This window comes from Salmo salar, chromosome 26, assembly GCF_965601325.2.
Source record: "Salmo salar chromosome 26, fSalSal1, whole genome shotgun sequence".
Classification (NCBI taxonomy): Eukaryota; Metazoa; Chordata; class Actinopteri; order Salmoniformes; family Salmonidae; genus Salmo; species Salmo salar.
The window spans coordinates 12,848,254-12,874,974 of NC_138316.1; the positions used below are offsets into that span (position 1 = coordinate 12,848,254).

Below are 26,721 nucleotides of genomic sequence, written 5' to 3' on the forward strand. Positions count from 1 at the left end.
AGCTTCATAGATTTAATGTTCACATATAACGCCTTTGATGTCAATTTTTATTTAAAAAAACAACAACTTTTATTTCAACTGGTGTTGGCAACATACCAATACGTTTTTTTTTTGTTTTTATAAATGAATGTCTTACCTTTGACCACCATATCTTTAATAAAAATAAACATTATTGAAGGTGACTAACAACAACTATGGTAATGTGTGCCTTATTTAATCAAAATATATAAGGTCATATTTGTATACATCATGAAACAACGCTTGAGAAATCATAAGAGAGAGAGAGAGAGAGAGCGAGAGAGAGAGAGAGAGAGGCAACAGAACTACATAGACTCACAGTCTCCATGAATGAACCAAACATAAAAAAGCCCCATCTCTGATGTCTGTGGGAAAAAAACATGATGGGGTTCTGTTCAACAGCTCATGCAAATCAACCTAAACAAACATGAGGAGTGGATCTCTTTTAGAATTCCCCCCCAAAAAATCAACCAAAAGCAGATATAATCAAAATCATTTCGAAATCCTGAAAAATGAATTCCAAATCAAATCCATAGAACTGAAAATATAATACAAATAGAAAAGTAAACATAAAAAGATATCCACCCCGAAAATAAATAAGAACAGCCATGCATGAAGCACGGCAGATACTATTTGGAAACTGGACGCAGCGTTTAGTGGATGTCGGTTGTGTGTATGACACAGAGGTGAAGTTCTTATTCACATAGATTCCTTGTTTCATGCTTCTCATACAATCCATATGAATCCAGTTCTTAGACGTGTCCTCTGTTAGTCCCAGTCAGAAGACCAACCGTCTCCTCCTTCTCCTTTTCTTTCATTCGGTCCTTATATCGTCAGTCCTTTCTTCTCCTCTCTTTGCCATTCGTTTCCCTCATCCTCAGTGATGTGCCATAACGGTTTACATCTATATATATTTCCCTTTCGTTGTTTGGTACATGAAGTAAAAACTTTCGGGTCGTCGTTTGGTTGAAGTCTCTTACTGGGAAAACAGGAAGGGGAGGAGCTTATGCAGGATCAGGAGAGTGATGAAGAGGAACGGATCAGTGGTGGTAACGGCTCCAGAACCTGGCCAGACAAAGAAAACCAGAGGGGGGTAGAAAGGTCAGTGGAAATGACTCTGTGCTACAAATCAAACCTGCACACAGAAACCGAGGAGAGATACAGTGTTAAGACAGTACCATGGATACCTGGCTGTGGTGAATGGGAACAATGGGGGATCCTCCGAAATAAAGGAAGCTCACAGTAGCTCATGATAGCTATTAACTCCATGCCAGGAGTAGAATTTTGTATTACCTGGGCCATATTTCACACAATTATGCCACTTGCAGATAAAGGTGAGATAGAGGTGAGAGTTTCATCCACGTTGCCTGGCTACCTTTTGAGTAGATGAAATGGCGACATCTACTTATGATGGTTTTGTACAGGAAAGGTGGGAGACATCCCGGGGTAGAACCTGGCTATGAGGAATAGTGGCCTTTGGATATAGCTCCTAATCCCTGTTTGACACGTTTCATTTCCTGTTTGAGCAGTAGAGCAACTGCTGGCTAAAAGCTGTTTCATTATGACACACGCACACCCTCTCACATGAGCACACATGCTCGTTTACACACGCACACATATGCATAAACGGACACGCACGGTTGCCCGATAAACAGACCCCAAAAACAAAAATCAGGCCAGATGGATTTTTCAGATCACACACACACACACACACACACACACACACACACACACACACACACACACACACACACACACACACACACACACACACACACACACCACACACACACACACACACACACACACACAAGCGGAATGAGTCAATGTTTAACTAGGCTGGAGTTTCTGTGACATCTCCTGTGTGAATCGGCAGTCTGTTTTTCCATTCTCGTGTCTTCCCCGGGCCATGCCCCACTACACATCCACACACCAACGTTTCCATCATCCCCCAGCCCAAAGACACAGCATCAACTCAAAGACATGAACTCTGCTACACGCAAACAGAGCAATACACGTGCTTAACAGGGACTTACAAGACTCACCCGGAGCCAGGCCAGCTGTCTTAATCACAAACAGAACTGCAGTGAATTCAGGACAAAATGGCGTGAGTGAGAAAGCATTAGACCAAATGTCTTTCTCCGTACTTGGCTGAACGTTGATTTGCTGATTGGCTCTAATCTTCGCATCAATTCCCCTTGTTTCTCCCTCGTTCCACTTCTATTGTTTCTATCTCTCACGTCCCTCCAGCCGCTCTCTGTTTATGTCTCTGGCTCTGTACCTCTTTGTAAACTGTATCCGTTCTTTTGTGTCCCACCCCCATTTTATTTTTGCCACATTTCTCTTTCTTTGCCCTTTAAAATCTCTCTCTATCCGATCTGCACTCTCTCTGTCTTCCATGGTCATTGAGTAGATTGGCTGTGGTGTGATGGACAGCATCTGGACAGGGCAGCTTATCTGACCCTCCTCACCAAGGATCCAAATGACAGGTGTTTATTTGAGGCTATCTGGAGACAGCCGGCTCTGACGACCCCTGTCAGTCACCCTGTCCCTCGCGACGCACCCCACCTCAGCCCCAATCAGCCCCTTACAATCCCCCCTTATGGCAGGTGCTTACACAGACACCTTTAAAATGTCCAATCCAATCTAAATTTGTTGAACAAATGATTTCCTGAGAAGAAATCGTGATAACATATAACCACCTTAGTCTTAGAAAAGCACTTTGGGATTGAAATGTGGAAACAGAGCAGGATTAGGACCAGGACCAGAGGACTGCGTCAGATCACCTTTTGAAATGGGTTAGTCACGCAACGTGCGAATGATCCACATCTGTTAAAAGTTCACATCTGGTGTTGATAGATATTCATTTAGCACTGGGAAAACCCACACTTTTCAAGGAACACCGCTTGAGAAACCAGAACTTCTTCTCACACACTGATTCCTGTAACATGTATATAACATCTTTGGCACAAAACCCCTCTATTCTATGTTCTTTTCTACTCTGTTCTACAGAATATTCTACAACTTCATCAGACTCAAGGAAAAGTTATTATTTTCTATCTACAACTACATTAAACCAATTGGTTCACCCTGTGTCATCTATGGTAATCTTTATCAGACACTCTCCTACTCAGACAATTAAAATATGTGTTCATTGTAGATGGAATGCAGATACAGTTATGTTAAATACGAAGGTCAAACAAAAGCCATGAAAATAACAAAATGAATAAACCCACACGAATCAGCTAAAACCTGAGAACTTCTCCTAGGACCATTGTAGCCATAATCACTCCACACGTTAACATAGCAGTCATCAAAGATGTAACACCAAGGCATTACTCAATCCACACTAATCCCCCTCCTGTAAGCACTACAGAAGAGAATAGAGACATCAGGGATTGTAACATACTCTCTTTCACGGAAACATGGCTCTCTCGGGATATGCTGTCGGAGTCGGTACAGCCACCTGGATTCTCAGTGCATCGCGCCGACAGAAATAAACATCTCTCTGGGAAGAAGAATGGCGGGGATATATGTTTCATGATTAACGACAAATGGTGTAATTGTAACAACATACAGGAACTCAAGTCCTTTTGTTCACCTGACCTAGAATTCCTCACAATCAAATGTCAACCATATTATCTCCCAAGAGAATTCTCTTTGTTATTGTCACAGCCGTGTATATCCCCCCTCAAGCCGATACCACGACGGCCCTCAAGGAACTTCACTGGACTTTGTGCAAACTGGAAACCATATATCCTGAGGCTGCATTTATTGTAGCTGGGGATTTTAACAAAGCAACTTTGACAAAAAGGCTACCTAAATTCTATCAGCATTTCGACTGTAGCACTCGCGCTGCAAAAACACTGGACCATTGTTACTCTAACTTCTGCGATGCATATAAGCATACATGCATACAGCGCCTCTTCAAACCTCAGGAGGCTGAAAAAAATGTGGCTTGTCAACCAAAACCCTCACAAACGTTTATAGATGCACAATTGAGAGCATCCTGTCAGGCTGTATCACAGCCTGGTATGGCAACTGCACCGCCCACAACCGCAGGTCTCTCCAGAGGGAGGTGCGGTCTGCACAACGCATCACCGGGGGCAAACTACCTGCCCTCCAGGATACCTATAGCACCCGTTGCCACAGGTAGGCCAAAAAGATCAAAGGACAACAATAACCTAAGCCGCTGCCTGTTCACCCCGCTACCATCCAGAAGGCGAGGTCTGTTCAGGTGCATCAAAGCTGGGACCGAAAAACAGCTTCTATCTCAAGGCCATCAGACTGTTTAAACAGCCATCACTAGCACAGAGAGGCTGCTGCTTACATACAGACTTGAAATCATTGGCCACTTTAATAAATGGAACACTAGTCACTTTAAACAATGCCACTTTAAATAATGCCCACTTTAATAATGTTTACATATCTTGCATTACTCATTTCATATGTATATACTGTATTGTATACTACAGTATCTATTACATCTTAGCCTATGCCACTCTGACATTGCTCATCCATATATTTATATGTATATATTCTTATTCCATTCCTTTACTTATATTTGTGTGTATTAGGTATTTGTTGTGCAATTGTTAGATATTACTTGTTAGATATTACTGCACTGTCAGAACTGGAAGCACAAGCATTTCACTACACTCGCAATAACATCTGCTAACCATGTGTATGTGACCAATACAATACAATTTGATTTGATTTATTTGTTTACTCTCATAAGAGCAAACACTGCTCCAACTCCAAATTCACACGACACTCTGTTGGGGTCTGTCTTGTTTATCTTTGAATCATGTTTTAGTACCAGTGGATATCTCTCTGTAGGAATGACATTGCTTTGCCTTGAGGTTCAGATGATTCTCCCCTGAGTTTTGAATCAATCAAAGCATACACTTAACCTCAGAACACAGTGTCTGTAAGATCATCTGTCTACTGCAGATAAATCATTTAGCCAATATTTTTACATCCAATGGAAATGTAGGTTTGTGAGAGTAACCTCGACCTTTAAAAATACAATTAATTCAATAGTCTATTTAACTGCAGACAATCTGCTATACTTTATATAACACACCACATTCAAATATTCGTAAACTAAAACCTGGACATTGGGTTAAAAAGCCATCTGTGGTGTATGAAGTGGGGGTGTTGAAATTTGGCAAATGAATGGGCCCAACACATTATTTGGAGATCACATTGCAGCTCATTGGGGCCAAAGGGAAGCAGAAACAATATACCTTTCATACAGTGTACAACACTAGCTATGACTCAGCTACATGCCCTGTTCGCACAATAATTACTGTCATTAGTACACCAGCGCTCTGAGGTTGGAAGGTTCCACACTTGCTCTCTCTCTCTCTCTCTCTCTCTCTCTCTCTCTCTCTCTCTCTCTCTCTCTCTCTCTCTCTCTCTCTCTCTCTCTCTCTCTCTCTCTCTCTCTCTCTCTCTCTCTCTCTCTCTCTCTCTCTCTCTCTCTCTCTCTCTCTCTCTCTCTCTCTCTCTCTCTCTCTCTCTCTCTCTCTCTCTCTCTCTCTCTCTCTCTCTCTCTCTCTCTCTCTCTCTCTCTCTCTCTCTCTCTCTCTCTCTCTCTCTCTCTCTCTCTCTCTCTCTCTCTCACTTTCTCCCTCAAACATTAGCAGACATTGAGAATGTACCTAAAACAGAACCCCTTGGTTAGATACGAGTGTTTCTGTAGAGTAACAGCTATGCACTGTGTAGACCTGTAACAAATGGCCATTAGGATGACATCACTATTCTCAAAGGTTACGGTTGGCATCTGCTAGAAGGGGGATGATTAGGAATCGCATATGGGGGAGGACAAAGAGAGACAGAGAAGAAAATAGGGAACTATTGACAGGTGGTTGACTTTGTTCTATTCGTTTAATTGGACTGAACATACAAAGAAGGATTTTGTATGATATTTTCTCTGGTGTGTGCCTAAGTTTGTCATCATGGATACATACGGGTCAAAATTCAACGTTCTTTTTCGTTAGGGGGAGGTTGAACTCCAACAGGCTTCTTCGCCACAAGGAAACAAAAAGCCTTGGAAGTTCAATAATACAAGCTGAGGGCGAGGCAAACAAGTCCTCCTCCACCACCACCCTCAGCTTGCAGTGCGTCATTGGTTTTTAACTCTGACTGCTTGGGGTAGCTGCAACAGAGAGAACTGAAACAGAGATTTACCATTATGGATAGCCAGCTACCATTGTTCCCTACATGTCATGTAGTGTCTTTCCTTACAGGTGAAAGTGACCACTCATTTAAGTGAGAACTCTCCACCTCTCTACCACTTATCCCACTGTCTCAGAGTATTGGATGAGCTATAGGCAGCAACACAAAGGTCCAATAATAATAGAGTAATGTAAAGTCCCCATAACCGTCCAGCCATCATCTGTCACAGATATGACAAAACCAGCACAGTGTCTTTTGCCAGGCAAAAAATGGACAGAAGTCAATCAACACCACATTGGGAGAAGTAAAGTGCTTCCCGCACAGTCTGACAGTTACCTAACACTTGTCATAATTGTCCTTGGAGAGGAGACCGACAACTGAAAAAACCACATCAACCTGTTAACATGCAGACACACACAGTGCCCATTACCTCAGACGAATGTACTCTCTCACATTGCTACCTCCCTTGCCAAGTCTTCACAAACGGACAGGAAAATCAGCCATGTCCAATATACAGTTAAAAATATTTACATGTATTTTAACCACATTTGATAGTAATGCAACTAACAGGCATGCATGGCATAAACACACACACACACACACACACACACACACACACACACACACACACACACACACACACACACACACACACACACACACACGATGAGATAAGACTGGGTGTTTAATGAGGGATTGACAGCTGTCCAGCCAGAGACAAATACTCTTGGGTAGGTGTATTTGAGTGAGCTTTTGCATCACTACTGTCTGTCTGTCTTCTTGCTCTATGCCATCCTCCTCACCTCCTACCAAACAAGCTCACCTGCGAAGTCATTGCCCCCGAACTGCTGAGTGAACACAGTCCGTTTTAAAAAATATATTTTCATATCCTATTGCTCTCTCTCTCTCACCTCACTTTCATTGTGAATAATACAAACAGCAACATTATTGAACTAACTCCCACAGTTACATCCACAATGTGGAATATTTCCACTAACCAAATGTCCCTTTTAATCACGCAGTTCCTAATCAATATAGATAGTCAATAAAATTCTGATTTGAATATTCTAGTGAATTAATTTGATGATGAATCAATTAATGATCTAAGTAATAGCGGTTCACATTGTAATTGGCTTTCGGATTGGCCTTATATGCAGGTTGATTTTGTGAAACAAGTGAGCCGAATTACTGAGATACGTAACAAAAATATATTTCAGATGAATTTAAAGTAAGTGGAAATAGTAATGTATATTATGCTTGGGAGGTGCCACAAACAAAGAAATGTGACGAGATTAAAATCTTTACAATAATATTCTGTTTCTAATGTTGAAAATTGCTGGGATTAGTAATTGTGATTCCATGGATGGTTGTAGCACAGTTTAACGTTTCAACAAGGGTCCATTTCACTGCTGTGTAGTAGATTTTCTGTTGGTGAATTGAGAACCAGGAGGAACATTCACAACTATGCAGTCGCCACACATTCCACTGTGAATTCATGATAGACAACCTCCATCCCCAAAGTGTTAGTTAGCCACTAATCCTCCATGGGACTATCTATCTGGTTCCCTGTGAAGCGCTGGAGAATGGTGCACTGAAAGTTTATGTTATCCCAGCAAGGCCACCAAACCCCCAGATGAAAAATGAAAATGTGAGAGGCAATTTGAGACACCTGACAGTGTGCTGAGGGCCCGGCTTATCTGCCACATGCCCGTGACATTTCCCCTTTAATATTAATTGTTTCTGCCACTCAGCCAGATGACATTGCAGAAAAGTGACAGATGCACGCATTTCCGAGAGGTGGGCAGATCGCATTTTTTCCCCTCAGCTGTCGTTATTGTGGTAAGACAGGAGAGGGCCAATCTTTCAAATATGCCAGGGTGCTTTTTAACCTTCACAATCTGTTGACAAATATGTTGAGGGGTTCACTTAAAGAAGGAAAGAAAGCCAAGACAAATTCTGTATCCCTCCGTCAATGTGAAAGTGTCAGGGAGGCACTTTTACATTGATTTATTTACTGTATTTGATTTAGTCTGACAGAGATACATGATGAGAGACAGAGAAGCAAATACTGACCAGCCAATTTGAAGGAATATAGCAGCCATGAGGAAACAATATCCATCAGATTCTCCTAAATTAACAGGTGAGCTTGCCCTGCTCTGTCCTGGACAATCATGTTTAGACAACAAGCCCAGAGGTCAGTCTGTAATGATCCTCAGATGATGTTGCTTTTCGATACTAAATCAGTATTTAGAACTGAAGCACACAAGTATTACTACTCAGTATGAGGCATATACGAATGTTGGTCAGTCAATCCAATTGCCCTGACAACGGCTGCCTGACCTTAGCTCGTTGTGTAATCAAACCAGAGCACAATTGTATTCAAGTCTACCAGTCAAACAGTGAAAAGGATTCTGATTTTAGAATTTGGAATTAGAGCCTAGCGGTAATATTGAAAATCGACGACATTAGACTATTTTGACATTTAGGTTAATGAGAGAGAGAGAGAGAGAGAGTGAGAATGAGAGAGAGAATGAGAGAGAGAATGAGAGTGAGAGAGAGAGAACGAGGAGAGTCCGTGAACTGGCAGTGGTATTGTTTGATTTTCTTGCCAAATGGCCGCCTCCGTCTCGCTTCGCTAAGGACAGCGCTGGCCGAGCATGCTGATCCACAGTGCCAGTTCCTAGGAGAGGGCGTTTAACATGCTCCAGGCTATTCTCACGTCCACAGTACATGTCCAGGATGGCAGCGTCAGTGTTCTGAACAGTCCAACATGAGGAGGACTAACAGCACGGTGCCATTCTATTAGCTTGGTGTTTTATGCGTGATTACCCCTCGGTTGGCAGTTATCTTCATTCAGAAAGTAAGGGATTCGACTCACATAGAGAAGACCAAATGGATCCCTGGCTTCTGGATGAGAGAGTCTGCTAAATGACTAACATGTAGAAGTAAATGTATGCTCCGATTACTAACCTTTTTTTATTTTCTTTTTTTTACCTTTATTTAACTAGGCAAGTCAGTTAAGAACAAATTCTTAACTTGCACAACTCTGTTGGTTATATTTTCAATGGAACTCAAGGCTCTGTAGATGGCATTGGCATCAAGCATACATTTAGGTATACAGTGGGGAAAAAAAAAAATTTGTCAGCCACCAATTGTGCAAGTTCTCCCACTTAAAAAGATGAGAGAGGCCTGTAATTTTCATCATAGGTACACTTCAACTATGACAGACAAAATGAGAAAAAGAATTCCAGAAAATCACATTGTAGGATTTTTAATTAATTTATTTGCAAATTATGGTGGAAAATAAGTATTTGGTCAATAACAAAAGTTTATTTCAAAACTTTGTTATATACCCTTTGTTGGCAATGACACAGGTGAAACATTTTCTGTAAGTCTTCACAAGGTTTTCACACACTGTTGCTGGTATTTTGGCCCATTCCTCCATGCAGATCTCCTCTAGAGCAGTGATGTTTTGGGGCTGTCGCTGGGCAACACGGACTTTCAACTCCCTCCAAAGATTTTCTATGGGGTTGAGATCTGGAGACTGGCTAGTCCACTCCAGGACCTTGAAATGCTACTTACGAAGCCACTCCTTCGTTGCCCGGGTGATGTGTTTGGGATCATTGTCATGCTGAAAGACCCAGCCACGTTTCATCTTCAATGCCCTTGCTGATGGAAGGAGGTTTTCACTCAAAATCTCACAATACATGGCCCCATTCATTTTTTTCCTTTACACGGATCAGTCGTCCTGGTCCCTTTGCAGAAAAACAGCCCCAAAGCATGATGTTTCCACCCCCATGCTTCACAGTAGGTATGGTGTTCTTTGGATGCAACTCAGCATTCTTTGTCCTCCAAACACGACGAGTTGAGTTTTTACCAAAAAGTTATATTTTGGTTTCATCTGACCATATGACATTCTCCCAATCCTCTTCTGGATCATCCAAATGCTCTCTAGCAAACTTCAGACGGGCCTGGACATGTACTGGCTTAACCAGGGGGACACGTCTGGCACTGCAGGATTTGAGTCCCTGGCGGCGTAGTGTGTTACTGATGGTAGGCTTTGTTACTTTGGTCCCAGCTCTCTGCAGGTCATTCACTAGGTCCCCCCCGTGTGGTTCTGGGATTTTTGCTCACCGTTCCTGTGATCATTTTGACCCCACGGGGTGAGATCTTGCGTTGAGCCCCAGATCAAGGGAGATTATCAGTGGTCTTGTATGTCTTCCATTTCCTAATAATTGCTCCCACAGTTGATTTCTTCAAACCAAGCTGCTTACCTATTGCAGATTCAGTCTTCCCAGCCTGGTGCAGGTCTACAATTTTGTTTCTGGTGTCCTTTGACAGCTCTTTGGTCTTGACCATAGTGGAGTTTGGAGTGTGACTGTTTGAGGTTGTGGACAGGTGTCTTTTATACTGATAACAAGTTCAAACAGGTGCCATTAATACAGGTAACGAGTGGAGGACAGAGGAGCCTCTTAAAGAAGAAGTTACAGGTCTGTGAGAGCCAGAAATCTTGCTTGTTTGTAGGTGACCAAATACTTATTTTCCACCATAATTTGCAAATAAATGAATAAAAAATCCTACAATGTGATTTTCTGGAATTTTTTTTCTCATTTTGTCCGTCATAGGTGACGTGTACCTATGATGAAAATTACAGGCCTCTCTCATCTTTTTAAGTGGGAGAACTTGCACAATTGGTGGCTGACTAAATACTTTTTTTGCCCCACTGTATGTGTTGTTGGGTGACATTACTGAATCAGAAGTCTGGACTAGTTGTGAAAGCAGAGGTGAAGCACTGCACTCAAGGACACAGGTAGAGTTGTAAACTGTAGAAATGATTCCTTTGGAGTCCTCTCCTTCAGTCATGGCCCACCAGCTTTCCTCCTCTGCCCTGAGGACAAAGCCACAGCGAGGAGAGAACAGCCACCCCGACAAGCCACAACATACGTTGAGCAGACACAACACTGAGTAAGATAGACACAATAGGGAAGGAACAGAGAATGGAACTCCCCACCATGTCTCCTCCAAGGGCCTCTAAAGTCTTTCTAAAACCCTTGAGGACCCCCAAGTATAGAGGTCACAACCCTGGCAACAGCCTATCATTAGAGGAGGGGCCTTTTCTACATTACCCTGCAAACCACCAACGCACTGACAGAAATAGCCAGGAAAGAGGAGGAGAAGTCTGGAGACATGCTTCCAGCCAGAGAAATAAACATGGTCTCCCTGGCTGCTTTCACATCGTGTCTGTACACACACATGCAGGCACAATCAAAACATACATCAGCACACAGCCTCCCTGTGGCTCAGTTGGTAGAGCATGGTGTTTGCAATGGTGTTTGCAATGAAAGGGTTGTGGGGTTGATTCCCACGGGGGGCTAGTATGGGGGAAAAAAATGTATGAAATGAATTGAAATGTATGCATTCACTACTGTAAGTCGCTCTGGATAAGAGCGTCTGCTAAATGACGTAAATGTACATGCTAATGCACATAAACAGACAAGTGTGATCCCACATACTGAGAAATATAAGTATCCACCTTCCCTATCCCCAGCCAGACATGTCTCCCATGCTGCACCACCACTGCGTCAGCAGCTGTAAGTCTGATATGGCAGAACGGCGAATGAAACCCTCCTGTGGAGTCTGTGAAATGTAATTATTCAGCAGTATGCTTCATCGATCAGTAGCGAGTCTGGCGTGTGAGATAACCCCCTGCTTGCTCTCTCCAAAGGCTACTTTAAGGCGCTCTCACGTTATAATGTGGAGATCATGAGGAGACATATCCATTGTGAATCATATCATTTCTTTCTATGTATGGTGGACACTATAAAGGCAAGAACATGTCACTCTCCTCAGTGGGTAATCGTAAGTATTCACCCCCCTGTTGGATTTTCCACATTTTGTTGCATTACAAAGTGTGAATTAAATGGATTTAATTGTGATTTTTTTGGGGGGGGGGCATCGAGCAAGACAAAATATTCCAATATCAATGTGAAAGAAAAATTCAGATTTTTTTTTCATTAAAAATAAAACACTAATTTACCTTGATTAGATAAGTATACACCCCTGAGTCTGATAAAACCAATACATACATGTTAGAAACACCTTCTTTAGCGGTTACAGCTGTGAATCTTTCTGGGTAAGTCTCTAAGAGCTTTCCACAGATAGATTGTTCGATATTTTCCCATTATTCTTTTAAAAATTCTTCAAGCTCTGTCAAGGTGTTGGGAATCATGGCGAGACAGCAATTTGGCCACTCAGGAACATTCACTGTCTTCTTGTTAAGCAACTCCACTGTCGATTTGGCCTTGTGCTGTAAACTCAGCAAAAAAAAGAAACGTCCCTTTTCAGGACCCTGTCTTTCAAAGATAATTCGTAAAAATCCAAATAACTTCACAGATCTTCATTGTAAAGGGTTTAAACACTGTTTCCCATGCTTGTTCAATGAACCAAAAAACAATTAATGAACATGCACCTGTGGAACGGTCGTTAAGACACTAACAGCTTACAGACGGTAGGTAATTAAGGTCACAGTTATGAAAACTTAGGACACTGAAGAGGCCTTTCTACTGACTCTGAAAAATACCAAAAGAAAGATGCCCAGGGTCCCTGCTCATCTGTGTGCCTTAGGCATGCTGCAAGGAGGCATGAGGACTGCAGATGTGGCCAGGATAATAAAGTGCAATGTCCGTACTGTGAGACGCCTAAGACAGCGCTACAGGACGGACAGCTGATCGTCCTCGCAGTGGCAGACCACGTGTAACAACACCTGCACAGGATCGGTACATCCGAACATCACACCTGCGGGACAGGTACAGGATGGTAACAACAACTGCCCGAGTTACACCAGGAACGCACAATCCCTCCATCAGTGCTCAGACTGTCCGCAATAGGCTGAGAGAGGCTGGACTGAGGGCTTGTAGGCCTGTTGTAAGGCAGGTCATCACCAGACATCACCGGCAACAACATCATCGCCTATGGGCACAAACCCACCATCGCTGGACCAGACAGAACTGGCAAAAAGTGCTCTTCACTGACAAGTCGCGGTTTTTATCTCACCAGAGGTGATGGTCGGATTCGCATTTATCGTCGAAGGAATGAGCGTTATACCGAGGCCTGTACTCTGGAGCGGGATCGATTTGGATGTGGAGGGTCCATCATGGTCTGGGGCGGTGTGTCACAGCATCATCGGACTGAGCTTGTTGTCATTGCAGGCAATCTCAACGCTGTGCATAACAGGGAAGATATCCTCCTCCCTCATGTGGTACCCTTCCTGCAGGCTTATCCTGACATGACTCTCCAGCATGACAATGCCACCAGCCATACTGATCGTTCTGTGCGTGATTTCCTGTAAGACAGGAATGTCAGTGTTCTGCCATGGCCAGCGAAGAGCCCGGATCTCAATCCCATTGAGCACGTCTGGGAACTGTTGGATCGGAGGGTGAGGGCTAGGGCCATTCCCCCCAGAAATGTCCGGCAACTTGCAGGTGCCTTGGTGGAAGAGTGGGGTAACATCTCACAGCAAATCTTGTGCAGTCCATGAGGAGGAGATGCACTGCAGTACTTAATGCAGCTGGTGACCAGACCAGATACTGTTACTTTTGATTTTGACCCCCCCTTTGTTCAGGGACACATTATTTCACTTCTGTTAGTCACATGTCTGTGGAACTTGTTCAGTTTATGTCTCAATTGTTGAATCTTGTTATGGTCATGCAAATATTTACACATGTTAAGTTTGCTGAAAATAAACACAGTTGACAGTGAGAGGACGTTTCTTTTTTTGCTGAGTTTATGTTATTGTCCTGCTGAAACGTGAGTTTTTCTCCCAGTGTATGGTGTAAAGCAGACTGAAGCAGGTTTTCCTCTAGTATTGTGCCTGTGCTTAGTTCCATCCCGTTTCTTTTTATCCTGAAAAACTCCCAAATCTTTGCCGATTTCAAGCATACCCATACCATGATGCAGCCACCACCATGCTTGAAAATAATGAGGCAGTTACTCAGTAATGTGTTGTGATGGATTTGCCCCAAACATAAGTCTTTGCATTTAGGCCAAAAAGTGTTTTCCTTTGCTGTGTTTTTTCTCCCAGTTTTACTTTAGTGCCTTTTTGCATACAGGATGCATGTTTTGGAATATGTTTTTATATATATACAGTGGGGGAAAAAAGTATTTGATCCCCTGCTGATTTTGTACGTTTGCCCACTGACAAAGAAAGGATCAGTCTATAATTTTAATGGTAGGTTTATTTGAACAGTAGGAGACTAACAACAAAAAATAATAACAACAAAAATATCCAGAAAAACGCACGTCAGAAATGTTATAAATTGATTTGCATTTTAATGAGGGAAATAGGTATTTTACCCCCTCTAAATCAGAAAGATTTCTGGCTCCCAGGTGTCTTTTATACAGGTAACGAGCTGAGATTAGGAGCACACTCTTAAAGGGAGTGCTCCTAACCGCAGCTGGTTACCTGTAAAAAAGACACCTGTCCACAGAAGCAATCAATCAATCAGATTCCAAACTCTCCACCATGGCCAAGACCAAAGAGCTCTCCAAGGATGTCAGGGACAAGATTGTAGACCTACACAAGGCTGGAATGGACTACAAGACCATCGCCAAGCAGCTTGGTGAGTAGGTGACAACATTTGGTGCGATTATTCGCAAATGGAAGAAACACAAAAGAACTGTCAATCTCCCTCGGCCTGGGGCTCCATGTAAGATCTCACCTCGTGGAGTTGCAATGATCATGAGAACGGTGAGGAATCAGCCCAGAACTACACAGGAGGATCTTGTCAATGATTTCAAGGCAGCTGGGACCATAGTCACCAAGAAAACAATTGGTAACACACTACGCCGTGAAGGACTGAAATCCTGCAGCGCCCGCAAGGTCCCCCTGCTCAAGAATACATAAACATGCCCGTCTGAAGTTTGCCAATGAACATCTGAATGACTCAGAGGACAACTGGTGAAAGTGTTGTGGTCAGATGAGACCAAAATGGAGCTCTTTGACATCAACTCAACTCGCCGTGTTTGGAGAAGGAGGAATGTTGCCTATGACCTCAAGAACACCATCTCCACCGTCAAACATGGAGGTGGAAACATTATGCTTTGGGGGTGTTTTTCTGCTAAGGGGACAGGACAACTTCACCGCATCAAAGGGACGATGGACGGGGCCATGTACCGTCAAATCTTGGGTGAGAACCTCCTTCCCTCAGCCAGGGCATTGAAAATGGGTCGTGGATGGGTATTCCAGCATGACAATGACCCAAAACACACGGCAAAGGCAACAAAGGAGTGGCTCAAGAAGAAGCACATTAAGGTCCTGGAGTGGCCTAGCCAGTCTCCAGACCTTAATCCCATAGAAAATCTGTGGAGGGAGCTGAAGGTTCGAGTTGCCAAACGTCAGCCTCGAAACTTTAATGACTTGGAGAAGATCTGCAAAGAGGAGTGGGACAAAATCCCTCCTGAGATGTGTGCAAACCTGGTGGCCAACTACAAGAAACGTCTGACCTCTGTGATAGCCAACAAGGGTTTTGCCACCAAGTACTAAGTCATGTTTTGCAGAGGGGTCAAATACTTATTTCTCTCATTAAAATGTAAATCATTTTATAACATTTTTGACATGCGTTTTTCTGGATTCTTTTGTTGATATTCTGTCTCTCACTGTTCAAATAAACCTACTATTAAAATTATAGACTGATCATTTCTTTGTAAGTGGGCAAACGTACAAAATCAGCAGAGGATCAAATATATATATATATATATATATATATATATATACACACCATGCCAGTCAAAAGTTTGGACACACCTACTCATTCAAGGGTTTTTCTTTATTTTTACAATTTTCTACATTGTAAAATAATAGTGAAAACATCAAAACTATGAAATAACACATATGGAATCATGTATTAACCAAAAAGTGTTAAACAAATCAAAATATATTTTATCTTTTAGATTCTTCAAAGTAGCCACCCTTTACCTGGGTGAGTGTTTAGGCATTGGGCCAGTAACTGAAAGGTTGCTGGATCGAATCCCTGAGCTGACTAGGTAAAAATCTGTCGCTCTGCCCCTGACCAAGGCAGTTAACCCACTGTTCCCCGGTAGCCCGTCATTGTAAATAAGAACTTGTTCTAAGCTGGCTTGCCTAGTTAAATAAATGTTAAACATTTTTTTATATATCTTGATGACAGTTTTGCACACACTTTCCCTCAACCAGCTTCATGAGGTAGTCACCCGGAATGCATTTCAATTAACAGGTGTGCCTTGTTAAAAGTTAATTTGCGGAATTTCTTTCCTTCTAAATGCATTTGAGCCAATCAGTTGTGTTGTGACAAGGTAGGGGTGATATACTTAAAATAGCTCTATTTGGTAAAAACCAAGTCCATATTATGGAAAGAACAGCTCAAATAAGCAAAGAGACAGTCCATCATTACTTTAAAAGATGTGAAGGTCAGTCAATTTGGAAAATGTCAAGAACTTTTAAGGTTTCTCCAAGTGCAGTTGCAAAAACCATGAAGCGCTATGATGAAACTGCCTCTCATGAGGACCGCCACAGGAAAGGAAGACCCAGAGTTACCTCTGCTGCAGAGGATAAGTTCATTAGAGTTAACTGCACCTCAGATTGCAGCCCAAATAAATTCTACAATAACAGACACATCTCAACATCAACTGTTCAGAGGGGACTGCGTGAATCAGGCCTTCATGGGTGAATTGCTGCAAAGAAACCACTACTAAACACCAATAAGAAGAGACATGAGCAGTTCCTTAGACCGGTGGAAATCTGTCCTTTGGTCTAATGAGTCCAAATTTTAGATTTTTGGTTCGAACCGCCGTGTCTTTGTGAGACGCAGAGTAGGTGAACGGATGATCTCTCCATGTGTGGTTCCCACCGTGAAACATGGAGGATTAGGTGTGATGGTGTGGGAGTGCTTTGCTGGTGACACTGTCAGTGATTTATTTTGAATTCAAGGAAATCTTAACCAGCATGGCTAACAGCATTCTGCAGCGATTCACCATCTCATCTGGTTTGTGCTTAGTGGGACTATCATTTGTTTTCAACAGGGCAATGACCCAACACACCTCCAGGCTGTGTAAGGGCTATTTGACTAAGAAGGAGACTGATGGAGGGCTGCATCAGATGACCTGGACTCCACAATCACCCGACCTCAACCCAATTGAGATGGTTTGGGATGAGTTGGACCGCAGTGTGAAGGAAAAGCAGCCAACAAGCGCTCCGCATATGTGGGAACTCCTTCAAGACGGTTTGAAAAGCATTTTAGGTGAAGCTGGATGAGAGAATGTCAAGAGTGTTCAAAGCTGTCATCAAGGCAAAGGGTGGCTACTTTGAAGAATCTCAAATGTAGCATATATTTTGATTTGATTAACACCTTTTTGGTTACTACATGATTCCATGTGTTATTTAATAGTTTTGTTGTCTTCACTATTATTCTATAATGTCAGTTGTCAGTTAGGATAACCACTTTATTTCAGCTTTTATTTCTTTCATCACATTCCCAGTGGGTCAGAAGTTTATATACACTCAATTAGTGTTTGGTAGCATTGCCTTTAAATTGTTTAACTTGGGTCAAACGTTTTGGGTGGCCTTCCACAAGCTTCCCACAATAAGTTGGGTGAATTTTGGCCCATTCCTCCTGACAGAGCTGGTGTAACTGAGTCAGGTTTGTAGGCCTCCTTGCTCGCACACACTTTTTCAGTTCTGCCCACAAATTTTCTAGAGGATTGCGGTCAGAGCTTTGTCATGGCCACTCCAATACCTTGACTTTGTTGTCCTTAAGCCATTTTGTCACAACTTTGGAAGTATGCTTGGGGTCATTGTCCATTTGGAAGACCCATTTGCGACCAAGCTTTAACTTTCTGACTAATGTTTTGAGATGTTGCTTCAATATATCCACATCATTTTCCATCCTCATGATGCCATCTCTTTTATGAAGTGCACCACTCCCTCCTGCAGCAAAGCACCCCCACCACATGATGCTGCCACCCCCTTGCTTCACGGTTGGGATGGTGTTCTTTGGCTTGCAAGCTTCCACCTTTTTCCTCCAAACATAACAATGGTCATTATGGCCAAACAGTTTTATTTTTGTTTCATCAGACCAGAGGACATTTCTCCAAAAAGTACGATCTTTGTCCCCATATGCAGTTGCAAACCGTAGTCTGGCTTTTTTTATGGCGGTTTTGGAGCAGTGGCTTCTTCCTTGCTTAGCGGCCTTTCAGGTTATGTTGGTATAGGACTCATTTTACTGTGGATATAGATACTTTTGTACCTGTTTCCTCCAGCATCTTCACAAGGTCCTTTGCTGTTGTTCTGGGATTGATTTGCACTTTTCTCACCAAAGTACGTTCATCTCTAGGAGACAGATCGCGTCTCCTTCCTGAGCGGTATGACGGCTGCGTGGTCCCATGGTGTTCATACTTGCGTAGTATTGTTTGTACAGACAAACGTGGTACCTTCAGGTGTTTGGAAATTGCTCCCAAGGATGAACCAGACATGTGGAGGTCTACATTTTCTTTCTGAAGTCTTGGCTGATTTCTTTTGATTTTCCCATGATGTCAAGCAAAGAGGCACTGCGTTTGAAGGTAAGCCTTTAAATACATCCACAGGTACACCTCCAATTGACTCAAATGATGTCAATTAGCCTATCAGAAGCTTCTAAAGCCATTACATAATTTTCTGGAATTTTCCAAGCTCTTTAAAGGCACAGTCAACTTAGTGTATGTAAACTTCTGACCCACTGGAATTGTGATACAGTGAATTCATAGTGAAATAATCTGTCTGTAAACAATTGTTGGAAAAATTACTTGTGTCATGCACAAAGTAGATGTCCTAACTGACTTGCCAAAACTATAGTTTGTTAACAAGACATTTGTGGAGTGATTGAAAAACAAGTTTTAAATGACTCGAACCTAAGTGTATGTACATACATATATATATATATATATATATATACTACATGATCAAAAGTATGTGTACACCTGCTCTTCGAACATCTCATTCCAGAATCATAGGCATGAATATGGAGTCGGTCTACCCTTTGCTGCTGTAACAGCCTCCACTCTTCTGGGAAGCCTTTCTACTAGATGTTGGAAAATTGCTGTGGGGACTTGCTACCATTCAGCCACAAGAGCATTAGTAATGTTGGGAACTGATGTTGGGTGATTAGGACTGGCTCGCAGTCAGCATTCAAATTCTTCCCAAAGGTGTTTGATGGGGTTGAGGTCAGGGCTCTGTGCAGGCCAGTCAAGTTCTTCCACGCCGATCTCGACAAACTATTTCTGTATGGACCTTGCTTAGTGCACAGGGGCATTGTCATGCTGAAACAGGAAAGGACCTTACCCAAACTGTTGCCACAAAGTTGGAAGCACAGAATCGTCTAGAATGTCTTTGTATGCTGTAGCATTAAGATTTCCCTTCACTGGAACAAAGGGGCCTAGCCCGAATCTGCTTGGCCATGGAAACCCATTCAATGAAGTTCCCAATGAACAGTTGTTGTGCTGAAGTTGCTTCCAGAGGCAGTTTGGAACTTGGTAGTGATTGTTGCATACGAGGACAGACAATTTTTACTCACTACGCGCTTCAGCAGTCTGCGGTCCAGTTCTGTTAGCTTGTGTGGCCTACCACTTCACATCTGAGCCATTGTTGTTCCTAGATATTTCCACTTCACAATAACAGCACTTACAGCTCATCGGGGCAGCTCTAGCAGGGCCAAAATTTGATGAACTGACTTGTTGGAACGGTGCCCCGTTGAAAATCACTGAGCTCTTCTGCCATGCCATTCTACAGCCAATGTTTGTCTATGGAGATTGCATGGCCGTGTGCTCGATTTTATACACCTGTCAGCAACAGTTGTGGCTGAAATAACCGAATCCACTCATTTGAAGGGGTTTCCACATACTTTTGTATATATACAGTATATATAGTGCATTCGGAAATTATTCAGACCCCTTAACTTTTTCCACATTTTATTATGTTACAGCCTTATTCTAAAATTGATTAAATTGTTTTTTTCACCCTCATCAGTCTACACACAACACCCCATAATGACAAAGCAAAAACTGTTTTTTAGAAATGTTGCTAATTTATTATACGTAAAATGTAATATCACATTTACTTAATTATTCAGACCCTTTGCTCAGTACTTTGTTGAAGCACATTTGGCAGCAATTATAGCCTTGAGTCTTCTTGGGTATAATGCTACAAGCTTGGCACATTTGTATTTGGGGAGTTTCTTACATTCTTCTCTGCAGATCCTCTCAAGCTCTGTCAGGTTGGATGGGGAGCGTCGCTCCACAGCTATTTTCAGGTGTCTCCAGAGATGTTCGCTGGGGTTCAAGTCCGGCCTCTGGCTGGGCCACTCAAGGACATTCAAAGACTTGTCCCGAAACCACTCTTGTGTTGTCTTGGCTGCATGCTTAGGGTCATTGTCATGTTGGGAGGTGAACCTTTGCCCCAGTCTGAGGTCCTGAGCACTCTGGAGCAGGTTTTCGTCAAGGATCTCTCTATACTTTGCTACGTTCATCTTTCCCTCGATCCTGACTAGTTTCCCGTCACAGCCATGGAACTCTGTAGCTGTTTGAAAAACACCAATGGCCTCATGGTGACGTCACTGAGCAGTTTCCATCTTGTCCTGCAGCTTAGTTCAGAAGGACAACTGTGTCTTTGTTGTGTTTGGGTGGTTTAATACGTCATCCACAGCATCATTATTAACTTGACCATGCTTAAAGTGATATTCAATGTCTGATTTGTCATGGTTACCAATCTACCAATCACTGCCCTTTTTTATGAGGCTTTCAAAAGCTCCCTGGTCTTTGTAGTTGAATCTGTGGTTGAAATTCAATACTGAGGGACCTTGCAGATCATTTATGCATGGGGGTCAGAGGAAGGGATAGTCATTCAAAAATCATGTCAAACCATATTATTTCATACAGAGTGAGCCGATGTAATTTATTATGTGATTTTGCCAAAACAAAAGAGGTGAATACTTTTGAAACAACTGTAGTTATTTTAGTTATTTCATTTGTAGGCCTATTCATTTGTTAACATTTGTAGAATTTTCTTTTCACTTTGACATTATGGAGTGTCTATGATACCCACTGTATATACACACCTTCCCTCACTCTCCATAGTCTGACTATAGGCATATATGTCCCAGCATGTATAATTTGTATTTATTTATTAAGGTATGATGAAAGAAACAATACCTCCCCTTAAGAAACTGTGAAGCAATATAATTACATGTAATGGGTGTTGTACTCTACAAGCATCATCAAATGAATTATTTGTAAATAACATTATATTATTCAATGACAATGAAAATGTCAGTGAAATGTATCCTTCACTTTAAAAAGGACAGATCACTGGTCAGAATGACATGCTACTGAGGGTCTGACTGGAGATTGAGGAGAAACACACACAAACTCCCGTATTCTCGCCCTATATCACTAGGTGTCACTGTTGCACTTTAACTTACCTGCTCCATGCTGCTGTCGGAGGATGGCCGCATTGCCGGGCCTTGGCGAAGCTGAGGACTTTGCTGCGGAGGCAGTGGTCGTCGTGCTGGCGGGGAGGGGGCCATGTCCCGCCGGAGGAGGCACACGAGGCTTTCCCTGACCCGGTTCAGAGGTAGCCCGCCCCCCTGCCACCGCGTCTTTGCTGTTCCTCAGTGGCCATCTATTCTGGATGTGGGACACGGCCTCCTCGGCCACCATGCCATCACGCGGAATCACCCGGAGGGTGGCTTGAACCTTGTATTCCTGAGTCTCGTCGGAGTACAAGTCGGAAACTCGGCACTCGTACACCCCTTCGTCCTCCTTCCGCACCTTGGACAGACTAAGCCTGTGAGATATGGCGCTGCCCTGCACCCTCACAGTCTACAAAGAGAAACAGAAAATGAGAAATTGCTACATGTACAATATAACCTGTTGGTTTCGACAAGAAATATGTCTATATCAAAGTAGACTAGGCCGGCCACTCATTAGACTACTGCCACATATGTATCACGCGATGAGGGCTTATGCATTTGATAGCCTAAAGCCTAAAGGGCTATTATCCAAAAATGCAAAAACGTTTGGAGATTTAACGCTGCCTGTTGTGTGGCAAGTGTCTGAATACATTTCAAAACAAGATTAGGCTATATTTATATTCCAAAGGCGACATGATAAGCATAAGCCAGCCAGGTTGGAGACAACTGTACAAAATGGAGTCCTAAGTCTAGAAAAAACATGCTTGGAAAAATGTCCAGTTGCACCAGAGGCCTGGACAGTTACCTCCATTAATTTGTGCAAAAATATTGGCCATCGGGCTTCATAGTGCCACTTGGCCATATCATGTGGCTAGCCTTGAATAACAAAATAAACATTTTATTGCTCAAATGCATTATGGCACTTAACTGTGCAGCCATATCTAAATACAATATAAAGGGAACATTTGAAGAAATCAGATAGATATCTCCACTATGATAAAGTTTTAGCGTGAATGCTTCAGCTGGACATGGTTAGTGACAAGAGGAAACACTTACGCTTATTTTTGTAGCATCCTTTTGAGTGACCTGAAACCAGAAATGTGTCGAAGTGTTATGGTCAACCAGAGACACAAGACTGCATAATACTCTCTTTCATAGCAATTACACGTTAGGATATGAGCCTCACCACAATGGAATTCCCTCTGCGCAGTTTTAAATTTTTATTGCATTTTTTATTTTATCTTAATTTATACAGGTTTTTTCTCAGTGAGATAACATCTCTTTTCCAAGCGAGACCTGGTCCAATAGCAATATAGCTTTCGACAGTGTAAAATTGTTTCTACAACTGCGTGCAGTAGAATCAGCACCATGGACAGCAACAGTTGCGCTGTTTCCAAACTTGTCCCAAACATCAGCACCATGGACAGCGGCCGCTGCATTAGCTCTCGAGCTGTTATAAATAGTCGGTTGTGTTTTCTAGTGCATGTTTAATGTGGTTAAATAACAGAGCAGAAACTACAGATGGGGTTGTTCTATGTCCCTGAGTCGATTGCAACAGAGGCGCAGAGGGCGTAATCATGTCACAGTTATCCAACAGCATTATGGAATATTCCAACACGGGCATTTCCGCTGCATGCATGAGAACTCTCCCTGAACTGATTTTAAAAGCCAACAAGTGCCATTTGTATCATTAGGTGTGTCGCCCTCCCGCCCACCCCAATACACCCCCCCCCCCCCCCCCCCCAACCCTTCTTAATATAAACGGCCACACAGTGTTAATAATCTACAGTATATCCACTCACATGCTTTTAGTTGGCAACATGTTGTAATAAAGTCCATAAAATAAATAGCGACATATGTCGTACATATGGCGATGCCATCATGAAAAGACAGATTTACACTTACAGCTACGGCCGTGTGCAATCACTTTTGGTGCAACTTCGAACATTTAAACAGACCCCCTCTCAGTAGCTGCCCGGAAGCAGCCCAACCTGCCCTCCCTGTCATGGGGACAGCATTACCTTGGCTCTGTTCGCCGGAGCGCTTATTTGCAGTTCGTGTACATGTTCTTTAGGTGTTGTCTCCTTTAGGTACCACCACTGGATCTCAAGCGAGAAGGGCGATGATCCGATGGCCCGAAAGGCGCACGGCATCTCCACGTCTTCTCCCTCACTGACACTCACATCTTTGGGCACTTCAGTAAATGTAGCTACCATTGGGAAAAGACAACAGATATAATAGATTAATATGGTGGAATAGCAAATTAACAAAGGTCTGAGATTATGTAGCCTCGTGACAGACAACTGAAATGCGCTTTAGTGATATCCGTAACCAAATTGTCTTTATTCCGCAATACAATCATATTCAGGTTGCCATTCAATCTAAAATATCAGTTTATAATAGTTTAAGGCTTAAAATAGACAATGAAACAATGACGCAAAGGTAGACTACACAACTAGGCGTATTAGCGTTATGTGACCAGTGCACTGTGCATTGAAATGACCATGGCTTTTGATATAACCTGTAACACAATAAATACAAGTATTTGGTCACCATGAGAATACTAATTATTGTTGCTTTACGTGTTTTGAGAGATCATGTTCATTTAGCATGAGGCTTAGCATAACTGAGGGAATGTGGACATTTTTCACAACTACTGAAGCACAGTCTTGACATGTGTGCGTCTAATACTTTATTCCTATCAATCTATTCTCTCACACATGTATCGTTTAATCGACAACGTCATTTTTTTTACATTTTTATAACGATCAAGTTACTGCAGCAGAATAATGCGCTAGACTTCAAATAACGACCGGGTCCGGTCCATATCACAACAGCTTGAAATCAAAAATCTAACGACAGGGGCTGTTCGATTGACAGCATTTGTGTTGACCATCAATAGCACGGCATGCCACGACTGACAAAGTTGACTTACCATTTACACAGAATAACAAGGGTGCATTAAGAATTAAATAATAAAGAACGCCGTTGAGTCCCCGTTTTTCCATCTCATAGATAGGCTAGGGTAGTTAGATTAGAGAGCGCGTAAAGACGGTCATTTGACCATAAATGTATCTTTATAACATCAACATTTCAATTTCCATGATGGGCAAGCGTTGGTCTCTGATCTGTTGGGTTATTCGTCTGCTTTTCCAAAGATTTAGGATATTTCACAAGATCCAAATAACGTACTCCAATATGTTTTCCTGCCAGCCAGGCGAAAAACGTACAATCCAAAGGTGCGAACCAGAATACCCTCTCTTGATAAGTGAGAATGTTCTGCAGCTACTCTATATTCTGTTATTATCCCTTTATAACTGTGATTCCTTATTTCCTGATGTGCTTCAGGTCGAAACCAAACTTCTTCTCGGCTGAAAGAAACCTGCTCATTCTGCTTTCCACATGAAGGGAAGGTTTCCCGGGCACTTCTCCAAGACCCATTACATAACCATCCTTGTGTCCGCTCCCATAAAGAGGACCTGCCGAGGACGAGATTCCCGTGTTTTGTACTAAGACCTGGAGGATCAGTAGATAGTTCCCAGTTTCGCGAGCGGATCCCTTTGCTTTGTGTGCGAGTGCATATCAGCGAGGAGGCGCTTTAGCATTTCCAAACCCACTAACTTAGTGTGGCATGCGCGCGACGCCACGGATAGCCTGACTCGCGTTGAAGCCTAATCAACCCTTCCCTCAAATCAACGCGCCACTCAACCTATGAGGACAATTCTCACAACCTGACGTCCAAACGAAATGTCAAACCTTAAAAAATATAGAATCAAGATGATTCATGCTGTTTTCTCTCCAAAATCAACAAGCCACTCTAAAGTTAACCGGAGCCGAGCTTTTTATTTATTGAATGTGAAAAATAGGCCTACAGAAAAAACAGCAGTGCTTTAGACAGCCTCGGTATTATAACCACCGGGATTATCCGTATTCCCTCAAACAGACAATGTGGTAATTCGGATTAAAATCAATCTCACTATGATATTGAACCATTCAACACAGTCTTGCTCCTATTTAATCATTTTGTGCTATTTGTTTTGAAAATAAATACATATTTATGTCAATGTCACGCAATACATGTCATAACGGTTTATGGTTTGCTGATTATGATGATTGGTGTGACCAGCCTGCTGTGACACACACACACACACACACACACACACACACACACACACACACACACACACACACACACACACACACACACACACACACACACACACACACACACACACACACACACACACACACACACACACACACACCTATATGGAGTATGGACCATGGTGGATTGCCACCATTATTGCTTTAATCTAGGGTCTTTCTGAGATGCCTGGATGGTGCAGCAGACTGATCCCCTGGCTGAATCCTAAAACGGCTCTCCCAGCTGCCAAGCTGCCAATAATGCATTGCTTGTTCACTGAATTCTTCCCATTAGCACTTCATCCAAAGCTAGTATAGAGTGCTAGAGTCAGAGAGAATTGGGAGAAGAGGACATGAGAGCTAGAGAAAGGGTTGGCTGTGGGAAATGATAACTTCCACTAGTTTTAACAGTAGCACTCAATTCATTTTGAATAAAGAGTTACGCTGGAAGGTCCATTTCAGTTCTGATGGCCTCATTGTTTCCAGGAGCATCATTGGTGCTGTCCCATGACAATGAGTTAGTGTCAGGAGACTGACATTCTCTTTCCTTAACCAGAACCCCTCTACATGCACTTAGGGGCTCATAATATAATTTGTAGCAAGCCTTGTACACACACTTGTACTTGCACACAGATACTGTAGGTCAGGGATATTAAACTCTTACCCTATGGACAGTTACAGCTGGTTTTCTGTTCTACCTGATAATTAATTGCACCTACCTGGTGTGCCAGGTCTAAATCAGTCCCTGATTAGAACAATAAAAACAAGCAGCAGACCTGGCTTCAAGGTCCAGAGTTGAGTTTGAAGGCTGTAGACCATACTATAGTTCATGAGCGTGCTCATACTGTAAACTGCACCATGTTCAAACTATATATTAAAAACATGTACTAGATGAATCAGGAAA

The 26,721-nt window shown here is 42.6% G+C and overlaps 1 protein-coding gene across 1 annotated transcript; it reads right to left on the bottom strand.

Annotated features, from left to right (window-relative positions):
- Window positions 1–29: 29 nt before the first annotated feature.
- On the bottom strand, window positions 30–25,425 carry LOC106587305 (V-set and transmembrane domain-containing protein 2B). The gene is made up of 5 exons (XM_014175562.3): window positions 24,610–25,425; window positions 23,696–23,883; window positions 22,731–22,760; window positions 21,684–22,083; window positions 30–1,083 (listed from the first exon to the last, which is right to left on the bottom strand). The coding sequence occupies exons 1-5, from the start codon at window positions 24,680–24,682 to the stop codon at window positions 995–997; spliced, it is 780 nt and encodes a 259-aa protein (XP_014031037.1). The 5' UTR covers window positions 24,683–25,425; the 3' UTR covers window positions 30–994.
- Between the last annotated feature and the right edge of the window lie 1,296 nt (window positions 25,426–26,721).